The 23534-nt window shown below is 39.2% G+C and overlaps 1 protein-coding gene across 12 annotated transcripts in view; it reads right to left on the bottom strand.

The window, feature by feature from the left end:
- The window catches only part of gpat2 (glycerol-3-phosphate acyltransferase 2, mitochondrial), a 168480-nt gene that overhangs the window by 14462 nt on the left and 130484 nt on the right, over positions 1-23534 (bottom strand). For 10 of the 12 annotated variants that reach the window (XM_040050513.1, XM_040050517.1, XM_040050508.1 and 7 more), the window contains 14 exons: positions 23407-23517; positions 22867-22989; positions 19608-19707; positions 16631-16764; positions 16343-16442; positions 13662-13847; positions 12316-12414; positions 11515-11597; positions 6663-6793; positions 6486-6556; positions 6063-6223; positions 5853-5956; positions 667-848; positions 4-81 (listed from right to left, as the gene is read on the bottom strand). In XM_040050513.1, the coding sequence (XP_039906447.1) occupies positions 4-81; positions 667-848; positions 5853-5956; positions 6063-6223; positions 6486-6556; positions 6663-6793; positions 11515-11597; positions 12316-12414; positions 13662-13847; positions 16343-16442; positions 16631-16764; positions 19608-19707; positions 22867-22989; positions 23407-23517 (1663 nt within the window). The remainder of the gene's footprint in view (positions 1-3; positions 82-666; positions 849-5852; positions 5957-6062; positions 6224-6485; positions 6557-6662; positions 6794-11514; positions 11598-12315; positions 12415-13661; positions 13848-16342; positions 16443-16630; positions 16765-19607; positions 19708-22866; positions 22990-23406; positions 23518-23534) is intronic. The other 2 variants (XM_040050515.1, XM_040050514.1) reach the window with 2 other exon arrangements.

The following is a 23534-nucleotide window of genomic DNA, read 5'->3' on the forward strand; positions in this document are numbered from 1 at the left end:
TACTTCTTCCTGGATCAGGATGCCACAGCGAACCAGACTGTCAATGGCATCCAGCGCGAAACTCTGGGAAGACTGACAAGGCTATTGAGAAAACGTGAGAGGGCAAATGATTCAATGGTGAGGCAAGGTTACAAACAGCTTCAGTCAATCACATATCTAAAAAATGCAGAGGGAGACGGCTGACAGGGAACATAAGGTGTGTAGTAGAGACGTAGGAATCATCTTAGAACGAGAATAAGGGGTGCCCGGGAGGGGAATCAGAGCAGGAGAGATGTTTCTCTGTGAGGAATGGGGAGAGAAATGTAGCTGCAAGCAGCAGAGACAAGAAAGAGCAGCTGCCGAAATGAAAGGTGGGCAAACAAAAAGGAATAGTATTTCTGGCTCAGATTCGGAGCCCTTGAAGTCAGTTTGATGGAGCATGTACACACACACACACACACACACACACACAGATACACAGTGCACGCATACAATCCAAAACCTCTCTCTGGCTGAGACAGAGGCAGCAGAGCAGGATGAATGGCTGTTCAGCTCCATTAAACATCCATTGAATGAGACACGCTGGCTGTGTGTGTGTGTGTGTGTGTGTGTGTGTGTGTGTGTGTGTGTGTGTGTGTGTGTGTGTGTGTGTATGTATGTGTGTGAGAGATATGAATTCAAACTCACTGGCATGAAGCCCGGAGGCAGGAGATGGCAGAGCTGCAAGGCTCTTGCAGTGAGCTCAGACTGGCAGAGCACCACATCAAACTCCGTGTCACCTTTGACCTCCACTCCTTCCACGTCACTCCGCACGCTGCTGCTGACGCCACTGTGAGCCACCTCGCACAGCATGGCTGACACCGCACACGCTACGAACACAAACATTTTATTGTTTGCCTCCTCAAGACCAAATGTGCAGCACAGGTGTTGTGTGGCAAAGCAAGTGTTTGTTTATAACAGCTAAGTAGGTTACAATTTGGCTGAAATCTGTTAGCTATTACACACGCTCTTTGGAAAATAGATACACTGATGAGATTTTGCTGATAAGCGTGAGCTAGGATTTCCGTCATTTACACAAGTGTTATTAAGTCTTTGTTTACATTCTCAATCCCAATTATCCTGCTTTTTCATGTCCTGGTGGAAAAGTCTTGACATCCAGATTGTTCATGTTCCTAAACTGTGCAGCTGTCACACCTCGGGAAATTCAAACCTGATGGAGAAACCTGTGAAGTGAATCCATTATACCTTATTTTATTAAATTCAGTTTTATATTCATACAGCACCAAATCAAAACTGCAGTCACCTCCAGGCAGTTTGTAAAGTAAAGACAAAACAAAAAAGTAAACAAAAATTTAAAAAAATGACTTGAGATATTCCTGTTAACTAGTTTACTAGTCATTAACTGGTCAACTAGTCTAAAAATAAGAACACACATATGTGAGATCGATTAACAGAGTGCTGTTAATTTTAGCTGTGCTGTGCTAAGTTATCATCCACAGTACACTGCCTGCACTCAGTGTGGTTAGGTATTGCTCCAGCCTGACAGTTATATGTAATTTTACTCTGGCTCTGCACACTTACAGCCATTTATTTTCTGCATCAAATTACTGCAGAACTGCGCTCATTCATGGAGCTTTTCACCTCGCTTCTTTACAACTTCCCATCGCATAAAGAAGGTCGGCAAGTGTCATTGTAACCTCTTGATGACAGGGCACTGCCAGTGTATATTAATAAAATAAAAGAAGGATTTTATTTTGCTACTTGTTTAACTGACTAGTATTTCTGGTCCCAAGTAGTGAGCAGCAACACCTCAAGGGCACATGACTACTATGGACAAAAGCTCAGGCTTCAAACAGCTTTTTTCCTACTCTTGGCTCCGGATGAGGTTAATAAAAGTGGGCGTTTCTATTATGGTAATCTCGACCACCCTTTTAACTTATCTGTTTGCAAAGTGGTAAAACTGCTTGTTGCAGGCTAGGGAATAACCTGAGGGACCGCACCATGCCCAGCATAACATAAATCGTTATGAATCATGAAAAGCTAATCCAGTAGAGTCCAAGAATAAAACTGTGAAGCAGGAAATGAGCATAACACAGCCACTTTAAACAAAAACCATTATGGAGGCGGGGGAGATTTGACTATTGCTAACCCCAAATGTGTGTTTATCACATCGCTCTTTCGATTTGCTACAACATCACAACAACGTACTGTATACAGGACCTGATGCAACTTATTTTTACCACTTGAGGTTAGCACCCATGTATGAATATACAACAAAGAGACTTTCAGCAGTACAAAGCCCCCTGCCCACCAGTTTCACTTCCTATACAACCAAAAGAGGTCATGCAGGAACAGTGAATCATGCTGGAGAAGTAGCTTCCTGTACTTCAAACCATTATTTTTACCTCCACCAGGAATCCTAAAATGGGGCTACAGTTTCTATGGCTTCATTCCTGTCTGCCTGTCAGCATGAAAATAAGATTTCAGCAGATAGCTCTGGGCTTGAGGATCTGGTAAAGTATAGATTTACGGTTTAGGATTTCTGCCATTAGACGATTACCATATATTACTGTCATGTATTATCGCTCTGTTCCCAACCAAAACACCAAAGAAAAACACAAGACACTGGATAATTCTGTAAATTAAAACACCAGATATTCAGTGCCAATACTCTTTAGATTATTGCTTTCAGCAATATCTGTGGTACAGGTGTAGGTTGTTTAAAAAAAAATGTGGGGGAAAAAAATATAGCTGTGGATATTAAAACACAAAAATCTGTGTGTGTCTGTGACAGAAGGCAAACTATGTCTTTTAAAGGAAATGAATGACTTGGACGCCCATCCATAATCAAACCTCCACACTTCTATTTCCTCCTGCTCGCATCCAGGACATCTATTTCCTGAATGCATAATGGGAATGGAAATAAAATGTAAAGAGCACAATCAGCATATGTGAACACCATATGTTGGTTATGATAGACTTTCAGTATGTGCCCATTATCATAATTTTACACAGGAGATAACACAATCAAATTTAAACCAGGGATTTCCGGTCTCTATCCAAAAGAGGAGGTTTTTAATGGTGCCACGTGTTATACAGTTTGATTCAATTACATGCATTCCATACAACTGTGACCCTAATGCACATCTTGCATTTGTAGTCTGATTTGCTGTCCATGTCTTGCTCATGGATGGTCACTGAAGCAACTGCCAACTGTCTACAAGACAGTTGATGTACAGTTTAGCTCACAGGGCCTTATTTGTAGTGACTGAAATTGAAATGCAGCCACGGAAAGATCTAAATAAAACCTGTAAGAGTTATCTGACAGGCTTCAGCCAACAAAAACTAAAATACTGCAACTCTAGTACTGGTGTTTTAAATTTGACATATACTATATACTACTACTTTGATATACTATCACTGGCCAGTCACATGAAAGCTTGATACATTTAGACACGCAGACATGATCAAGACTATCTGCTGAAGTTCAAACTGCATCAGAATGTGGAGGAAAGGTGATTTAAGTGGCTGTGTACATGGTACAGTTGGTGATGCAAGACAGACTGATAATTTCAGAAACTGCTGACCTACTGGGATTTTCCCACTCAACCATCTCTAGACTTTATAGAGAATGGTCAGAAAAAGAGAAAATATCCAGTGAGCTGCAATTCTCTGGGCAAAAATGCCTTGCTGATGTCAGAGGTCAGAAGAGGATGCCAGACTGACAGGAAGGCAACAATAACTTACATAACAGCTCGCTACAAACAGGGCATGCAGAAGAGCATCTCTGAATGTACAACATGTCATCCCTTTGTCACCACATGTACTCAGCTTCTGATGGCTCGTTCCAGCAGGATAATGAGCCATGTCACAAAACTCAAACCATCTCAAACTGTACTTTGAGATGGTTACTCAAATGGGCTCCACAGTCATCAGATCTGATTCTCTGTCAACAGTGTTGGGGAGTAACGGAATACATGTACCGCCGTTACGTATTTAAAACACAAAATATGAGTAACTGTATTCCGTTACAGTTACCGTTTAAAAAGGTGGTATTCAGAATACAGTTACTTTGTTGAAATAAATGGATTACACGCCGGTATTTTCCTGTTTCATATGTTAGGCTATGCCCTCTCTATTTTTGGCATTTCCACTGCCATACCCGTAATGTGTCTGTGAGCGCGAGGAGGGAGAAAAAGGCGAGTGGAAAAGTACGAGTTGTCACCGATCAGAAACGGGAGCTGGAAGCATGTAAATATAATAATAACCACTGCAGCCAAAAAGAGTGCCTGACGAGCCCAGTTGTAAGTAAGCTATTAAGACTCGACTGTACGCTGTGTTCGTGTTTTCCTCTGAAACAATAAGTTCCGTTGGAGCAGCCTTTCAACGCCTCTCTCTGTCTCTCGCTAGCAAAGTTGACCCAGACAACAAAGTAAAGCTAGTTTTTGGCTACGAGCCCGTATTAGCCAGAGGTCCCTTTACTACGGTTCGGAGCCGCGGACCTGTTTTATATACGCGCGGAATAGTTTTGTATGCGAGATCGCTGCTAAAAGTGCAGCGTTACCAAATGTCAACCTACTGTTACTCATTTTATATTAAGATTTAAACATCTAGTTGGTATTGGTATGGCGAGTAGCGTTTAGTAATAGTAACAAACCACACAGCAATAGTACATTCACGTAGTTGTAAAAAAGCATGATAATATATTAAGTAATCCAAAGTATTCAGAATACGTTACTCTCATTGAGTAACGTAACGGAATACATTACAATATACATTTTGGGGCATATATGCTGTAATCTGTAGTGGATTACATTTTATAGTTAACTAAAACTAAACTAAAAACTAAAACTAGATGTAATAAAAATCTTAGTTAACTAAATTAAAATAAATACTCGACTTTTGAAAAAACAAAACAAAAAAAACAAACAATTCTGTGAACCTTTAAAACGAACTAAACTAGAGGAAATATCCTTTGATTAAGTGCTTGTTATTTTGGTAACACATTTTTATCAAAACTTGTCTGATGAGGCTTTGATGGACATATTTATTGAATCATTTGGACATCTACAAGACCGTGAGTCGATGCTTTAAAAAGTTCTTTGTTTTTGCAGTAATACCTGTACTAATCTTCTTAAATCTTGCATCTGACATATGCCCTCTATACAACAATAATTAATAAAGACTAAAACTAAAGCTGAAAGTAATAAAAAAACTAAAGTGAAACTTCACAGTTTCAAAAAACTACTAAAATGAGCCTACCTGCTCTGGAAAGTAACTGAAACTAAACTGAATTAAAGGCAAAAAGTCAAAACAAAATAAAAATTGAACACTAATAACAACTTAAAAACTATACTATCTCTGTGCTTTATCATCCAATAGAGCAACTTTAGGATGTGGTGAAACAGCAAATTCACATCATAAATGTGCAGCCGATATACCTGACGCAACTATTCCCAGCGCACCCCCACTATACGTTTAGGTTCGAGTTCAAGCAATATATCCGAATCTCTACATACTCCTAAAGCTGGAAGCGATGGACATTAAAGAAATGTAAACTTAAAATGAAACAGTTTAATTCCACTGCTGACACTTTCTAGTTTAAAAAAAACTCTTTCTGTGTGCACACTCCCTGACACTGCTAAAAACTTGCTAACCCCTAAATGTCACGCATAATAAATTCTTAAAAATTAAAATGTTTTCTCTAGAACTGATTTTCCAAGCTGACATGCCAACAGAGTAACTGCCAAGGCCTCCTACGAAAAATACGGTGCCTGCCAGAACACATGGTGATGGTGACAAGATGATAGATAAATAAACGTCCACGAAAATTATGTTACCTACATAAAACGCATGCCTTCAAAGTCACTCACCCCCAACAGCCTCCGAAATAAAGGCGTGTGTGACCGTCTTTGCCATGTAGGAGAGGTGAAGTGTGGCAGCAAGAGAAGGACAGGGCACAATCAATGGGTCTTTCCTAGAATTGGAGAGGTGTGTACCAAAAGGAAAAATAATAAAAGGTAGAATGTATTATTGATGAGCAACAGCTCATCAGCATTTTTCTTTTATGACAGGAAACTGACTTGGATGGAGCAGCAGCTATGATGAGGTGAGGGGCGAGCAGAGACAGGGAGTAGTGGACAACCTCTGTCAAACTTCCCCCAAAGCCGACGTCTTTGTTCCTGAACAAAAGTTCCTCTGTGAGCCAAGCCACATCACGACACAGAACAGATGTACTTACACCCTGCGGAGGAGAGAAGAAGGAAAAATCGAATTCCAAAATCAGACATGAACATTAACCATCTGCTGACATTAGTTAGAGACTGGTGGGTATGACTCAGAAAATCACTGTCACACTCTACTACACTTGCACGAAAAAAAAAAACAATTCTGTTTATGAGCCGCTTGGAGTGTTGATGGATCCTTAGAGGGGTAGCAGCAGATTTTAACACTCACAGCAGCAAGAGGAAACTTGTTTGCATCTACACAGGGGCTGACACACGAACCTTGCGGTGTTTGTACAGCAGAAGACTGGACATAAGACTGGTGGGCATCACAGCCATGCAGGAAGTTGCAGCTAGACGCACACATACACACAAACACACACACAGATTATGCAGCACAATTTGCATACCATTATAGACTCATTTACTATTCAGCAAGGAAGATAATCCTGTACTTACAGAAGATGAGGTGGAGGATGATGGCAATGCTGAGGTTTCTCTCCGACCGACTTGGCTCTTCAAGTTCAGATGCATAATAAGAAGACGGCAGGAGCCACGACACTCTCCTCTGCCCGAATGCACTGCCAGCGCTTCAAAGAAAAAAAAAAAAGGGGGAGTGAAAAGAGAAGAATACCCGCATAAATTTAGATTTTCATTTATTTATCTTATATAGAAGAGATGATGCCATAGAAAGAGAGACAGAAGGATGTGGCGCTCAAAGTGTTCTATGTAAAGAGAGCTGGTCTCTTGTCCGCGATGGCAAAGAGACAAATAACAACTGAAATGGGAAAACTGATGAGCAAAACAGCTTGTTGTGCTGACACAGTAGATGTTCACACCAGTTTCAACAGTTTGGTGGTACATCGTACTTTAGTTTTCCACACTGTATCTTTAACTGAATTAAAAGGGATGTTGTTGTAACTTTGTGCAATCGTAGCAGAAGTATAATCTGCATGGAAAAAGAAGAAAACTTTGGAAACACTTTTTCCGATGTGTTTCCGATCCACTGAAATTAATGCTAAGGATCCCAATTCACATATTTATTTCATCATGTTACATCCCCCAGGAGGATGTCTCTTCTCCCTACTAACCCTTTGTTTTGTACTAATAGTAACAGTAAAAATGAGTCCAGAGAATCCATGGACGAGAGGGTAGTGTCATATTAAACAATGGCATCACATCCTTTTTCCAGGCCAGATCTGCAAGCCTCAACCTCATCCGACGAGAGAGACACCCAGGTAGTTACACGGGTCTCTTTCCTATACTGCTAGAACAGGAAAGGCTTATCTTTAAGGCTTCAAATGGAATCATAATTGTCCCAACTTGCAGTGACTGATTAGGAGTTTTATTATTGATCCACATGCTCAATATCCCAGCAGGCAAGTCCTTGCAGCAAGATGTAGAGCATGCTTAAAAATTACTTTATACTACTGGACATGGGGGGCAGCTCCACAGACAATGAAAATAAGATCTTACAGAAGACTGACATTTAGCATAATACTTGGACAAGGCTGGATTCCTTCAGGAATAATGTACAGCCTGTGTAAAATCTTGAATTGCCTCTCCCAAGCAGAGTTAAAGACCAGGACACTGGAGAGCTGCACAGGCCATAGAGGCCACTCCAGGCCTCCGGCTCTATAGTAACCAGGTCAGATTCCAATCTGCCTTTTACTTTGTCAGCATTATCTACATGGAGGCTCAAGAGGATCTTATAAAGCCTCTTGGTAAAATATTTAAGTTGTATATTATATGGGAGAAATGGTGAGACCTCCAGTGAAATTTATAATGCCTACTTATCAAAGGTACTTTAACTGGCTGTAACAAAGCCTTTTCAGCTTTGGGGAAAATAAAGTACAACTTAACTTTTCTTATTTTGATGAAGATTAGGCAGCCTAGTAAGTATAAATGAGCTCACAGACATTATTAAAGGTCTAAGTATATAAATTTTTACCACATGTGACTGCAGTGGGGTATTTATAATTATCTAGTATATTTCTTTTCTTTAACATTTTTTAGAGGTATTACATTATAGAACTGGAAACATTATTTATTTAATTTATAGCTAAAAAAATGAAACTATTGTAAAGTGAAGAAAAAAATAATCTCTTAGATTAGGTCTACAGAGTAGCTATAAAGCTTTCAGACGCTTTGAAACCCAAACCCGACCTGTGTTTGTAAAGATCAATCATATTTTAAGCAATCTGCATTGACAGCAAATAAAACAAATATAACAGACTAATGGCTTAACAAATAAAATAGTAAAAGTAAAACAAATTGAACACTTTCAGTTTAATTTTGACTCAAATCTAGCTGCAGATCAAATGCACTGGTAAGCCAGGAGGGTTGGTGGTGAAAGTAAACAAATCTGCCCACGAACTGTTACATGTTTTAAATAAACATGAGACATTTACGCGTGTACACCCATGCAAACCACCGCTCTCGAGAGGACAAATTGGTTCTGTCGGGTTTTTTTGTCAAAGCCACATGGAGTCACTGGGGACGGGCAAAAGTGCTGCATGCTGTTCTGCAGCAGCCTTTCACGATTCGCATTTTGTATTCCATATAAGAGCCATCTCACATTAAAACATGGGGTTGCTTTTATTGTGAAGCAGGCTCTGCACTTAGTATGCGATAGTTTATCTAGCGTACAAAATGAGATGATGACCATTCCTGGCCTTTTTTCTAGCCATCCATCCATCCGTTATTTGTTGCTTATCCAATTCAGGATCCCAGGGGGGCTGGAGTCTATCCCAGCTGTCACTGGCCCAGAGTCGGGGGTAGCCCCTGGTCAGGTCGCCAGTCCATCACAGGGCCAACATGTAGACAGATAATCACACACTCTCACCATCATGGCAAGTACTGACCCAGCAGATATCAGGTGACCTTACATGCATGGACTGTGAGAGGAAACCGGAGAACCCAGAGAGAACTCATGCAGACACAGCTAAATTCAAACCCAGGATCCTCTTGCTGTGAAATGACAGTGCTAACCACTCCACAAAAAACAACTATGTTAATTACTATAATTTATAATTAATATACTTAATGTTGTAAATGGAAAAATATTGAGAGACGCCATAAACAGCAGCACTAGCTGTTCCTTTCTATTTGTGCTCAATGAGTCTTTGGAGGTGTATTAAACCACAACTGCAATTATCACAGCAAACAAAGCACTCATTAAACAAGGAACGAAACTGAAATGATTATAACTTTAAAGAATAATAACATAGTCTCTGAACTAAAAAGATCCTGTATTGGCCGTCAGCGATTTGAATGTGTTGAAGTGAAGTGGACTCATTGTCCGGGGAGTTGTGTAAGAAATCATGTGAATCAGTCTTGATATTATTTGCTCCAGTTGAAAAAAATTTTTCAACAGCCTTATCTAATTATATTGAATAATTTCATTACATAATTATATTACACAATAATAATTTCACTTACCCAAAAAATAGATAAATAAATGCATCACAATTTCAAGCTAACTCTAAAAGTGTTCAGTAAGAGTTCAGTGGATCACTTCACACTACATTTGTGCCTATAACGAGCAATAATGTTTTTCAGCTGTTTATCTGATGCTGTGTTAAAAGTGGTGTAGCATTGATGCATTCTGGTTCTATATTATTTTTAAGAGAAGATATCAAAACATTTTAGACAGAAATTGTTCATTTCAACTAAGAAAAGTTACAAAGTGTGTGCACTTTTGTAAACAGTGTCAGTCATATAGTCACTTATCCATCTCACCATCCATTATAAATCACAGGTTACTGTAATGTGTGAAATATAGAAAGAAAGTTCTACATTTTATTGTCATCGGTTGGCTGTAGTGCCCAAAATAATGAGAATTAAAATCCACTGAGAAGTCAATGAGGCAAACAGTCACAATTACCTATTTTCAGTAGACTGGACATGCGATCTCACCTGTATCCAGACAGCTTACACCAAGCTTCCAAAAAACAACAACTGTGTTTTAGAAGCTAACAAGCTAATGTTAGGCTTGGCATTCCCTCTGATAAACAGTTTAAATTCTCACATAATATGAAAGTTTATTTACTAAGTGTCTGAGTCTAACAATTTTAGATCTACTACAATGAAAGTTTTTCTAATGCCAGCTAGCAGCCGCTAACAGAGGCTAACACCAACTAACAGCAGCAAAAACAACACAGTTTACCAACAGAAAAGTTCAGGATATGCTGACCAACTCACCTCGCTATCATTGTCATTGGACAGGCATGAGCTTCACTGACTCATTTACTTGTTTCATTGAATTCAGTTCATTCATTGACATCTAGAGATGAAATTTTAAACACTGTATCTTTAAACCTTATTATGAGCTACATGGAAAAACCGAAGAAAAAAAAGAGAATCTCCAAAGGTTTATCATGCTGCCCAGAATCTGTTGATGATAGAATCCCTATATACAAGTACATATGTCATATCTGTGAAGGCACCCTTAATGCTTGATGATATACTGCAAACCATTAAAAAATTAAGTGCACTGTCAAAACAAAACTGCTGAGCAGTTTATATCCTGTCTTGCACAAGATCAGGAAAACATTTTGTTTGTTTTAGAGTTGTCTGTCTCTTCAGCTCTTACATATCGTAGTTAAAAGGTGAGCCAATGCTCCTTCCCAAATGTGGTTGCATTCAAATCAAAACATGCAAATACATACACTAAAATGTCTAAGCTTCAGTATCTGATACAGTGTGTTTGTAGCATTCTGAATTAAATATATGTAACGGTTAAATGATATGCAAATGCTCTAAAGCTGAAACCTCAGCAGCTAGGGAAAAACAGAGTGCAGCAGAAGCACTGAGCAGCGCCCAAGCATGTTTATGATGTAGGCGCAGAGAGTTGAAGTTGCTCACATGCAGATGACAATCCAATCTAACTACCCATCTCTACTCCTCTCTTTTTCTATCGCTTGCCATCTCTTTGACTCTGGCTGTTTTTTCCTCCATCCCTCTCATAAGAATTAAATGTATGATGGGAGAAGCCACTCTGCTTGTCAGAAGCCAAGCAGAGATTGAGCGGGGATGTTATTTTCTTTCCGTTATCGTTTTTTCACTGGCAGACTGTGTAATGTTGATGGTAATTGGACCGAGGCTAAGAGGATGAAAACTCTCATCAGTGCTTGCATCATATCCGTGCCAGATTTAAGGTTTAGAGAAAAGTTCTTCAAAGTTTAGGAGAAAACAACTTTTCAATTTCACAGATGCAGATAAAACACAATGCAGTTCCACTGTGGTTTGTTCATATGCAGTATTAATGTTCACTCACACATACAGGCATGTATGCAGAAGCTTTGATTACCGGTTGTTGAGGATAACAGGAAGCAACAGGTCCTGTAGAGGGAGCCATTCATCTACTCTGCACCTGCCTGATTCGCACATCTCCTACACACAAACACACGCACACAGGATCGTTTACACACGCATGCACATGCAAAGAGATTTAAATTTGCATCTTTAAATTACTTAAAACTAATGCTCTTGTTAACTGGGTTCATAAAACTGCACAAAGTCTCCATTAGTAACTCCATTTCCAGTTTATTAGGTATATCTAGCTAAAACTAATATATAGTGATACAGTGTATCCTGCAAATTTCCTACTGAAAAGCTATAATGCCAACCAAAGAGGCATTTAACTTATTATCTTTCTTGTGGTGTGCTGAATTACACTCACTCTCTCTAGTCTCAACGTGCAGAAAACAGAGGGCATAAATGTAGAAATTGATTTATTATTTACTTAATATAATATGCTATAAATTAGATTTTACAGCTCAAAGGAAATTTTAACTAAGACTAATTTAAAATGAAATAATTTCAAAACTCATTTGTGAAGCTAATTTAACTATTACAATGTGAAAAGTGTGATTTATGACAAAGCTTTCTGTTTACTGGCACAAGAGTGTATAAATAAATGATCCCACAAAGCGTCACGAGACAATAGTCTCAGCTCTTTTCAACAAAAACATGTCTGCCTTTCTTTCTTTCCACTAGGACAACATGACTGTTTGTTTAACCACTGTTAAAACGCTCAGAACTCATGCTCAAAGTAAACACCAGTACGGCTGAATGGGGTTTTTAATGACATGGGCTTCCTGCTGCGTACCTTGACAGAAAAGGGCTGGGCGAGGTGAATCCTCACACTTCCTTCTGGCCTCCAACAGAAAAGGCACCACAACCACTGGAAGATAGATTTCAACCCAACCTATGAAGATATGTAAAATACACACACACAGATATATATCTTGACATATTTACATTTAGGAGGACATGTGAACAGCAATACCACTAATGAGCAGGATCTATAACGAGTACTAAGATAAACGGCCGCCCTCATAGTGTGCTTAGGAGTACAGGAACTGTGTGTACAGCACTGTGTGTCTACAGTGTGTGAATGACAGAGCAGAAATGATGGGGCAAGGACCTTATTATTGCAATTAACCAAAAGCAACACCCACTCTCCGGTATCATCTCAAAGTGCAGATAACAAAGGGCGTTATTAATGGAGACTAATAATCATCACAGCTGCCTTGAAAAAAATAAAATGCAAACCTCAACTCATCGACCAAAGCTGCCCAGTGAGAAATTAGAGAGCAAAGTTGTGAAAGCTCTGGAAGTTGGAGAGTCATCACTGACAACTTTGGGTTTTTTCTCGAGACCACAAGTTTCATTCTGTGAGCACCTCTTTAGACAAAAATCTGAGAAACTTGTGCCGTCAACACACAACACAGATATCCTGATCACAGGACTGTAACTACAAAATCTTATTTTTAATGGACTCAATATTCTTTGTCTTTCTTCTGTTTGAGTAGACAATTCTCTTTGCCTATTTTTCTAACTACAGCTATTTTGGGGGTTCTTGAACAGAACGTTTTAGGCTGTATTTGCTTACATTTGAGTGAACTTGCCCGTGTCTGCTTATTATCTATTAGCAGTTCCTGTTTTCAAAGTAAACATACATACAGCTATGCTTGGATGTAATAACTGAACCAAGTCAACACTGTACAAAATAAAGTGAATTTTAGGTAAATTCATACAGTCATCACACTATTAAAGCATTATTTTTTTCTCTGATGTAGTGACACTGTATCTGTGTGTGAAAGGTCTTTGTGTTCACATTCACTCAGTTGTATCTTAAAAAGTGTTTGCATGTTGATTGCCTCCATGAGCTGTATGTCAAAGTAACTGCTGTCGCTCCAACTGTTGGTCGTGTTGATAAGCGAGCCAAAAAAATGGCACAGACTGCAATAACTAATTTCCTGTTGTTTTTATAACACTGGCAAGCACCTGTTCCTTTCACCATATGCAGTATTTCTTCCTCATGTTCTTTCTCCTTTTTGCAGTTTGAAAACACAGCACTAAAGCAAACCTGTTCACTTGTTCCTGAGGACAGAACAGTTACAGATGGATCCTATTAAGTGTGTGTGCGCTTGCAAGTGTTTGTTTACACACATCCACCTGAATGTAGGTCTTGGGTACACAATCGTACGAGATGCCCACGGGGACCAGACTGACGTCGGGGACAGATCCCTCTTTGATGAGCTGCCTGATGCGAGCCAGCCACTGGCCACCCAGGCCAGACCTCTCTGACACACCAATACTTATTGCCTGGCCCTCATGTAGCAGCTCACGTACCAGCTGAGGAGAGAAAGATGGCAAAGACAGAGGTGTGAAAAATCCTGGGAGTCAGAGAACAATTAACATAAACGCCTACAATGCATTTTGAAAAGACACATAAGCAATAATGCAAACCAGAAGATGGAGGAAACATTAAAAAAAAAAGTCCAGAGGCAGAATGTGGAGGAAAGTCAAGTCAAAATGCAGGAAGCAGGCAGGATAAAGAGCAGAGATAAAGCGGGACTGTGGGGGGCACTTAATGACATTCAGAGATACTTCCCTCACCCCAAATCCTGTTTCCCCCTTACAGACAACAGAAATTCAATTACCATTGAACAGCAGCTAAACAGGCCTACACTCAATAAACAATAAAGGTCTATTAACACTGAAATACAAGCAATAAACAAGCCTGCCTTCTCACGCAAAACAAATATGCTTTCTCACTTGAAGCGCAACTGAAAACAAACAAAGTAATAAAACATCTCACAGCATCAATTCATAAACAGGCTGTTTATGTTTCACTTTAGCTGTAGTCTCTGTATACTGACGTCAGACTGAGCTGTTTTATTGAACTGTATAACACAATATTGATCTTAGTAAAGGCAGTAGCGCCTTTAAATGAAATGTGGCTTTAGGTAAACTGATACAGATCACAAAGCGGCTGGCTCCTTAGATATAAACAGATATTAAGAATAAATAGATGCTGATGATTACTGGTAAAAAAATAAATAACTGAGGCACTTAGACAGGCACTTGAGGAAACCATAAAAGATGCAAGATGTGGGAGAAAACAATACACACCACGAATATCTCCCAGATAACCGACCTGTCAAGCTCCTGATTTAAACTACCAATGCTCTTCATATTTCCCCACCCTCGTTCTTATGGCTTTGTCACTCTAGCCAACTTCCAGAGCTGCAATATCTTTAGCAAAGACTGAAGCTACTTTGTAATTCTGAGAATGAATGGAAAGTAGGATGAGATGGTAGGGTGGCAGGCTGCATTCTGATTGGGGAGCTGACTGTGATAACAATCCGCCATGTAGTGCAATGAAAAGTCCCTGCGTGTCTGTGAGTATGAATTTAAATGAATGCACATACACTAAGCAGCAAAATTACAAAGATGGGAATTTTTGTTTACCTTCTAATTTTATATAATTACCTGCTGTCTAGGATTTATTTTTCATCAAAATGCATTAGCAACATGATTTCGAATTCAGGGCTCAGTGTGTCATTTTAACTTTCACATATAGCGCTAATGAGGAATTTGTACCAGGAGAACTTTTTTATGACTTGTGGCACAGAAAAATTTGTGCCTCTAACCTCAATTAGTAGTTGCCCATAAAATTGGACATTTGCATATTGTGACCCAAGTGGTAAACTGTCCTGATGCTGGTGTGCTGCAGAAGTCACCTAAACAGAATCTGTTTAAATTCACACTGACTGGTCACTTTATTAGGTATAACTGCTCAACTGCTTTTTAATGCAATTATCTATATCAACCAGTCGCATGCTAGCAAATCAATGCATTTAGGCATGTAGACATGGCCAAGATGATCTTGGCCATGTCTACATGATACATTATGATACAATGGAAGATTACTGAAAGCACAACACGTCAAAGCTCCAAGCAGATGTGCTACAGAAGAATTCTGTCAGCTAAGAACAGGAATAATTCTCAGCCAAAATTGGGCAATAGAAGATTGGAAAAACACTGCCTGATCTGATGAGTTCTGATTTCTGCTGCGGTTGGGTCAGAATTTGGTGTAAAGAGCACAAAGGAATGGATCCATCCTCCCTGCTATCAACAGTTCAGGATGATGGTGATGGTGTAATGACGTGGGGGATATTGTTAACAAAACTTTGTGTCCTTTAGGACCAATTTGTCATTGTGTAAATGCTGACCATGTCAATCCCTTTATGACCACAGGGTACCCAACATCTGATCCTTTCAAGTTGCCACTAAGTGAATATGCTGTTACACTCCTCACCAGAGGAGATGTATCAATACCCATCGTAAGATAAATAAGACTCAGCTGTAAATCATACAGATCTTCTCCAGTTCAGTCTAAGAATAAAACATATGGAGCTGGAAAAGAGCAAAAAAGGTCCCCTTTAATTACACTGGGTTAGACTACAAACAGGCAATATTTGCCCAAGTTAGGGAAAAAAATGGGTAGAAAATTAAAAATCTCAGCAGCTATTTCCTGGTCTGCTATGACATTTAGGGAACACAAATGTCAGTATCTCCCTTTTTTATGTGCTAGAATGAGGTTTGCATCTGTTTACTTTAACACTATGCCAGCTCATGTGTGGCACAGCTTGTGCCTGTTAATGTCCTGATGTTTCCATTTAACTTAAATAAAGCCTCTCAGAACCACGGCAATTGCTTGTTAAAGCAGTCAAGCGGAAGTTTGATGTCTGATATAAGGACCAATTCCTTTTCCTTAAAATAAAGTATGAAAATCACCAGACCTAGGAACTCTTATATACTAACCCTTCTTATTTCTAACTTACAGCAGTCATGACAGACTGGTACAACGTGTCCATCTCAGCATCCTCCTCAGTAGGTGCAGAGGGTGGCAGGAGGACTACACCTACTTTCTGCAGGATTGATCTGCAGGATAAACAAAGCACAGCATAACTCAAACACTAGTTTAATCAAAGAAAATGTGCATAAAGTCATTCATGCACATTTTCACTGTTTGAAATAAAACTGCCCAGCTCAAAAATAGTAGCGTGAATAAAAGTGATAAACACAGCACCTTATTTAGTTTGTGTGTGTGTTTGTGTGTATGAATGTACCTTAGGGAGGCGTTCTTAATTTGGAGAGGACAAACCGTGTACGGGACTCTGAGGCTGTGATAGAAGAGCACGAGAGGGATGAGAGCGCAGTCCACGGCGCTCTGACGCACGTACACATAAACCAGCAGAGATCCCTGAATTAGAGAACAGAAGAAGCTTCTGATAAACAAAATTCCTCACATTGTAATTCATTACATCAAACAAACACGGATTGTGCAGAGGTGACGCACAGATTAAGGAGCGAATCCGTGACCTTAGATTAAATCAGCTTTTGATCAAGCCACACAAAGGAAACAGGAAGCAATGAAGAAAAATTTATTTTATGTTTTAAAACTAGCAAAGACACAGTGAAAAATGTGTGAGGTCAACATTCAAGTATTTAAAGATGCAGCCACAGTTCAAGTATAGGTGGTGAGTATGCCTGAATGGCTGGATTGATTGTAGAAGTTGACAGCGCAACTTTGTTTTCCCAGTGTCAACAACAGCTCTATTATTTGCTTTGCGGTCCCTTATCTTTCGAGTAGCATTAGTGATTTTTTCCATTATGGACATGGAAATGAAGAGCTACTATCGCAAACTCAATTATATATCGAGTGAAGTCAAAGCAGAGAGATAAAACACGATGGCACTTCTGTGCACGCGATATTGTCGCTACAGCAAAAAGCGCTTTGCAATAAAAGAATTAAAACACATAAACAGCCTGAGCATTGGTAGTTTTCATAAACTCATGATAAAAGATATATTTATTCTTTGTTTTATTAGTTTTTTTAATGTAGTGAAAGACACAATAACTGGGTTACACCTGAAATTATTTTATATGAATTTGGTTGTAACTACAGCCAGTATGCAGTGGTTCAAACAGTTCAGTGAGGTCACGCTGTAACCCAACTTGCCTCAATAACACAGAAAATGAGAGATTTTCAGGTTTGTCATGAAACAGTTTATGGATGAATAAATTGGTAAAGATTTAGACAATGGGACTAAACAAGATTTAAATTGATTTTGTACACAATCCCTGCAGAAATAACCCTTGATATATCCTGACAATTACACTGCTCAAAAATATTAAAGAAACACTTGATCATCACTGTTTAATACAAAGTCATAAACACAAATCTGAATCCATTTCACCTTCACTGGAGAAGCAATGACAAGGCAACCCTCAGAAAGGGAGGGGGGCCTCGTCTTATTGCTGCTGTCTAATTTTTCTCTAGTTTTGCTTTTCACTGGTCTCCTTGTCACTACTTCTACCTGCAAACCAATTAGGTGTCACAGGTAGTTGAGCTCCTCAGTAATGGCACATCCAATGTGGTTTACTGTGTCTCCCAACATCAGTCTGTAGAGTGTGAAGGAGATACCAGGACACAGGTACAAGAAAAATATCACTGCAGCCCTGAAGAAAATCATTACCAGTGGGTTACTTATGAGCATGTTTCTGACCAAACTGTCAGAAACAGACTGCACAAGGGTGGCATGAGGGCCTGACATCATTCAGCAGGACCTGTGCTCACATCTACCAAAAAACACCAGATGTGAAAGAGTCTAAAGACAATGTTAAGCTGCCTGCAATATATCATTCAGCAAGACTGGTTTGGCAATGGGTCAGTGTAGTTAGTGCTTGAATGACAAAAGCACTCATATTACTGAGGGGTTCTCAGGCTCTTCATACCTGAATCCAGTTGAGAAGCTCTGGCACAGAAATAGCACCATCAGCTATTCAGATCCAAATCTGGGAAGAAATCCCCAGAACAACATCTGCTGTCTTATCAGGAGTCCAGATGTTGTTGGATGTAAATGGACTGATTCTTATATAGCACTTTTCTGCTCTCCCGGAGCACTCAAAGCACTTTATACAACACACCTCATTCACCCATTAAGACCTATTCACACAAGCACTTCTTTTTTCTATGATTAAATGCTTCCTATCTAACATTCACACACATTAATACTTTGATGGATGCATCAGAGAGGAACTTGGTGTTAGTATCTTGCCCAAGAATATTTGGCATGCAGGCTGGAGCAGCCAGGGATCGAACCACCAACCTTACTCCTGAGCAACACCCACCCTAATGTGCATACAGACACATGGGTGTCAAAAAAATAACTGAGCCATCTGAAGATGCAAGTCACATCAGCGTGTGATTTAAATTGTGAACTTTGATCTTTGTTGAATCCGTCCTCACTGGATTGAAGATTTTTGTTTTCCACTGACTGCAGTTATGTCACAGTGAATTACTTATTGTATTTCAGAAACACTTTCCAACTTGAGTATTTTATTCATCAGGACTGGATGTGCGACTTTTACTTTTAAAAGTCACATTAACTTAATTTTTCACAGCAGAGTATTTGAAAACCATTAGAAATCATAAGAATAACATTTGAGGTTTTCTGTTAGCTGAAGCTGTTTTCACATGCACTGCATGTGAGAAAGCACAACTTCACACAACATCCTGAATGTACTGACGTTTTCCAGAGTTTATGTGTGAAAACAACTTTAGACACACACAACATTTCAGCGATAACAAAGCTGAAGACCTCGCTCACTGAAATCATTCATGCCCATTTTAAGCCTGATTCAGAGTTATTTACTTCTGTTTATTTAGTCAACCATGTAATTAGAGTGTGAAGTTTGTTAGGAGAAAAAGAAAATAATTACACATAAAAAGGCAAGCAGGAGAAACCTCAACTTTCAAAAGATTCCAGACAATTAGATCTGTTTACTTCACCTTACCGAATATATTCTCACATTTCTGTTTACCTTGAAATCTTTTGGAGTAGATGTGTTTACAAATGGGGCGGCAGCTTGTTTACCATCTCAATAGATGTCAGAGCACAGCCTAATGTGAAGCCAAAACCTCCCAGTATCAACACTGTGCAAACACACAGTGTACTTTCCATTTTTTGCAGCAAGAGACACCCTTCAGCATAGCAGATATTTAATCTACAAAGGTGTGTGTGTATTTATAGACATTTGTACCTCTTGTGAGGCTCTGTGTAAAGCCGACAGATGGTTGAGGTTAACTTGAATGCTGCCGAACACAGAAGCAAACATCTTCAGCATCGCCCAGCATACGAATCTAGTCAAAAGAGGATAGTGGGTGGAGGGATGTATAGAAAGAAGAGATGAAAAAGTTAATGACAAGAGATGCACACAAGGCCGTAATAGACAAATGAAGGTAAGAGAAATAATCACCAATAATATAATTTAGGAAACAGTTTAGTACAAAACGGGAGGAAAGGACAGTGTTAAATGTGATACTATGTAAATGAGACAGGTGGGGGCAAGAGAAAGTGGGGGAAAAGGATGGAGATAAAAAAATGATGACATAGGAAAGAAGTGAATCAGTAAGCAATAAAACAGCAAGTGTGAGAGGATGACAGATGTAGATAGAGACAAAGTCTATAAATGAGGGAGACTGAGGAAGTGAGGAGAAATTGGATTTCGAAGAGATTTCTTAAACTTCAAGACAGTCAAAAAGTTTCTTCAGAAAAAAAATAAAGTTTCCACTTCATTTCACTAGACACTTGAAGAATTTCTGACACTATCTGAGGCTACAGAAACATGGTCCCAAGAGATGATAGAGTCATAAGATCCAATTTCAATTTAAATACAACTTAGTGCAGAGATCAAAAACATGCCGTCCACTGGCCGTGGACAAGTTTGTGTCTCAAACAGCTGTCAGTCATCTTGAAGAGCATGATGATTGACAGCTAGAAAGGCATTCATCTGTAAGCAGTCACACAAGAAGCTTTGAGCTGTCTTACAGTAGCACATAAGCATTTCTGTTTGTCTCTTCAACACAATTTAGGGTTTGGAAAGCCTATTGTTCTTCCCCTGAGTGACCAAAAAGAAGTAGGAATTTGTGATATCTACATATCTCCACTGACAGCTGACTATTCCAATTTTTTCCAGTAAAAATTCTTAAAACAATCCTGTGTACAAAAATGTAGAACATTCTTGTAAGACAGAAATCCGAAACCCTGAGCCTCAAATTCTGCTTTTTCTGCTGTTTATTTATGTAAAAAAAAAAATACATAAATAAACATAATTACTGAAATGAATTTTTTTTAATGAATCTGGCAATTATCTTGGGCTGTTTTGTTGCTAATTCATATTCATAAGAGCTATGTTTCCTCCCCCTGTGATTGGTCTGTTCGTCATAGCAACCACAGCTGTGGGTTTTTTGGGTATCGCCAACTAATACTGCAAAAACACTAAAGCCAACAATGTGTTAGTTAAGCTCTTAACATTTTTCACTTATTCAGTCCATCTATGTAATGAAAGATGTAAAAGTGACTCATGAATGGCCACGTCACTTTAAAAGAGGCTTTTTAATTAATTTCTCCATGCTTGTTGGGGACTATTCTTCAACACTGATGCACAGTAAACCTACAAAGCACAAGGACGGTCTAAGTTCAATTGATGCAACATTGTTAATGCTCATTGTCATTAAAAAACATTCAGCAAATGGCTCATTAATGTGTTTTTAATAGTTTTTAGACAGAATAGACCCTCAATGAAAATGAGAAAAAGCTTTAAAGACCTTGAGTGCACAAATGATACTTGTTGGCAGGATCAGTTGATGGGTGGCTTTGGTGTTGTCGAGGCTTTAAAGGGACAGTTGACCTGATATTTTTTAGATGGCTCTTTTTTTTAGTCATTTTATTTTGGAATGCCCAGTTTTGGAGATATTAGCTGTGGACATGTCTGCCTTCCATCAAAGTCCTTCTACAGGCAAGTCTTGTCACTCGCCAGTCATCTTAGTAATACAGGGTGGGCCATTTATATGGATACACCATAATAAAATGGGAATGGTTGGTGATATTAAAGTCCTGTTTGTGGCACATTAGTATATGTGAGGGGGCAAACTCCTCAAGATGGGTGGTGACCATGGCGGCCATTTAGAAGTCGGCCATCTTGGATACAACTTTTGTTTTTCCAATAGGAAATGTGACACATCAAACTTATTGGTAATGTCACAAGAAAAACAATGGCGATAATGTCATTTTTAAAAAAGTTAAAGAATCCAGATCTTATACATTTACTGCAAAAGAGAAGGTTATTGACCACAGAATGGGTCAAAAACAAGTATGTATACAGCACAACCAAAGTTAAAACTGTGGTGTATTTTTACTGTGTGTGGGCAGAAATTCAGAAACCGCAATAACTCAGTTTCCTGCCCGGCTCTTGACTGGCTCTTTGAGGGCAGGAACAAAAAAAACATAATTTTTGCCATTACAGAATTCTCCAAAGCCCAACAAATCCTAGATTTCCATTCAGGATTTGTTGAAATGCAGTCTCTCTCTTATACTGCTTCTCTTGATTACAATGGGAATAAATCTCAATTAATCTATTTTGTTACTTGGGGAAACATTTGAAAACTCAGCATCAACATCACGTTCATGAAAGTAGAGAAAGTTTCATGCAGGAACTATTTTCTTTATACCAAATTACGCCCGTTTACTGTATCACTGCGCAGAAGAAAATGAGCATCTACCCATGATGAGAGGCTTGTGAAAAAAAGTCAGTAACGATCGTGTCCTCCAAATAAAAGACGCCGCACGCATCTTTTAGTTGGCAGATGCAGAGAGGACAAAAGAAAAAATTCTTCCATGAAACTGCACAATTTTGCACTATATTTTTTGTAACCTGGCCATAACATTTGAAAAAACAGCCGTCACTGCTGAGTTTTTTAAAAAAATGTATTTTTTGGCACTTTGAGCATCACAAAAAAGAAGCCACCTAGTTCTGTTATATTCAAGAAAAGGCAATATCTCTAAAACTGAGCAACTTGCATCACAACAATGCATATGGATAAGCAGTCGTATAGACCTAAATTACATTTTAGAAAAGCAATGTTGCTTTAATGTTGAAAATACATAAAATTAACTCCTTAGCCATTATGGAGTAGCAGCAAATGAATGAGAATAAAATAGGAATTTCTCATAAATTAAGATGTGAAAATCTTTTAGAATCGTTATATCATCAAAAGGCTCATCTTTTCTGCATCAAAAGATTAAAAAAAATCATTAAAAGAAATCGCTGCAGACTGCAACTCTATTTTTGCTTCAGGCACACCGATATGATACATCTCACTCGTTATTTCTAAATGAAAGGTCTCACAGCACAGCTCTGAATCAATATGCAAATGTGATGTATTAGTAAATACACACAAACAACCATCTTTGAACCTAGCTTTTTCCCCCCCAATCGACTCATGCACACATAAACAAACCTTAAGACGCCAGAGGAGATGCAGGTGTTAATGAGGGGGTGGAATGGTGAGAGACAATCTAGCTGCCCGTGGCCGTCTCCCCCCTCAGGTGCTTTGTGCTCTGCTGTGAGCGCCTTCTTCATCCTGAAACACATGGTCACAGGACAGCAGGGTTAATACGGAACAAAGCTTCATTTGTGCTACACTTAGACAAACACCAGCCTTCCAGTAAGACAACAACACCATCCCTGAGGTTACATAAAGGTTAAACTCAATTACACAGGAGGAGGGACAACAACAGCTTCAAACTGAGGAACAGTGACAGAGATAGAAACCTCTCCTCAAGTTATCCCATCTTTCTTCGTTCACTCTTTATAGACTGAGATAGCCTTACTTTTCTGTTCTTTGCATGTCTTTGTCTTATCTCCACTAGTCCTTTCTCATTCTCTCTCTGCAGAACTGCAGGAACCCGTTTCATTTTCTCTATCTCTGCCTATCATTTATTTACTCTCCTCCAGCATCTCTACTCCTGTCATCCTCCCTCTCTTTCTCCTCAGGTACCTGTGACTCTGACAGACTCGCTCAAGCCTGCCGCTAACAGGACTGCCGTAAACCTTGCACCCACTCACAAACAGGGCACAGCACACCCTCCGCACCAGCCAGCCTCGATACCTGCATACAATTCAAAG

Source organism: Simochromis diagramma, unplaced genomic scaffold (genome assembly GCF_900408965.1).
Source record: "Simochromis diagramma unplaced genomic scaffold, fSimDia1.1 OVJJ01000131.1, whole genome shotgun sequence".
Classification (NCBI taxonomy): Eukaryota; Metazoa; Chordata; class Actinopteri; order Cichliformes; family Cichlidae; genus Simochromis; species Simochromis diagramma.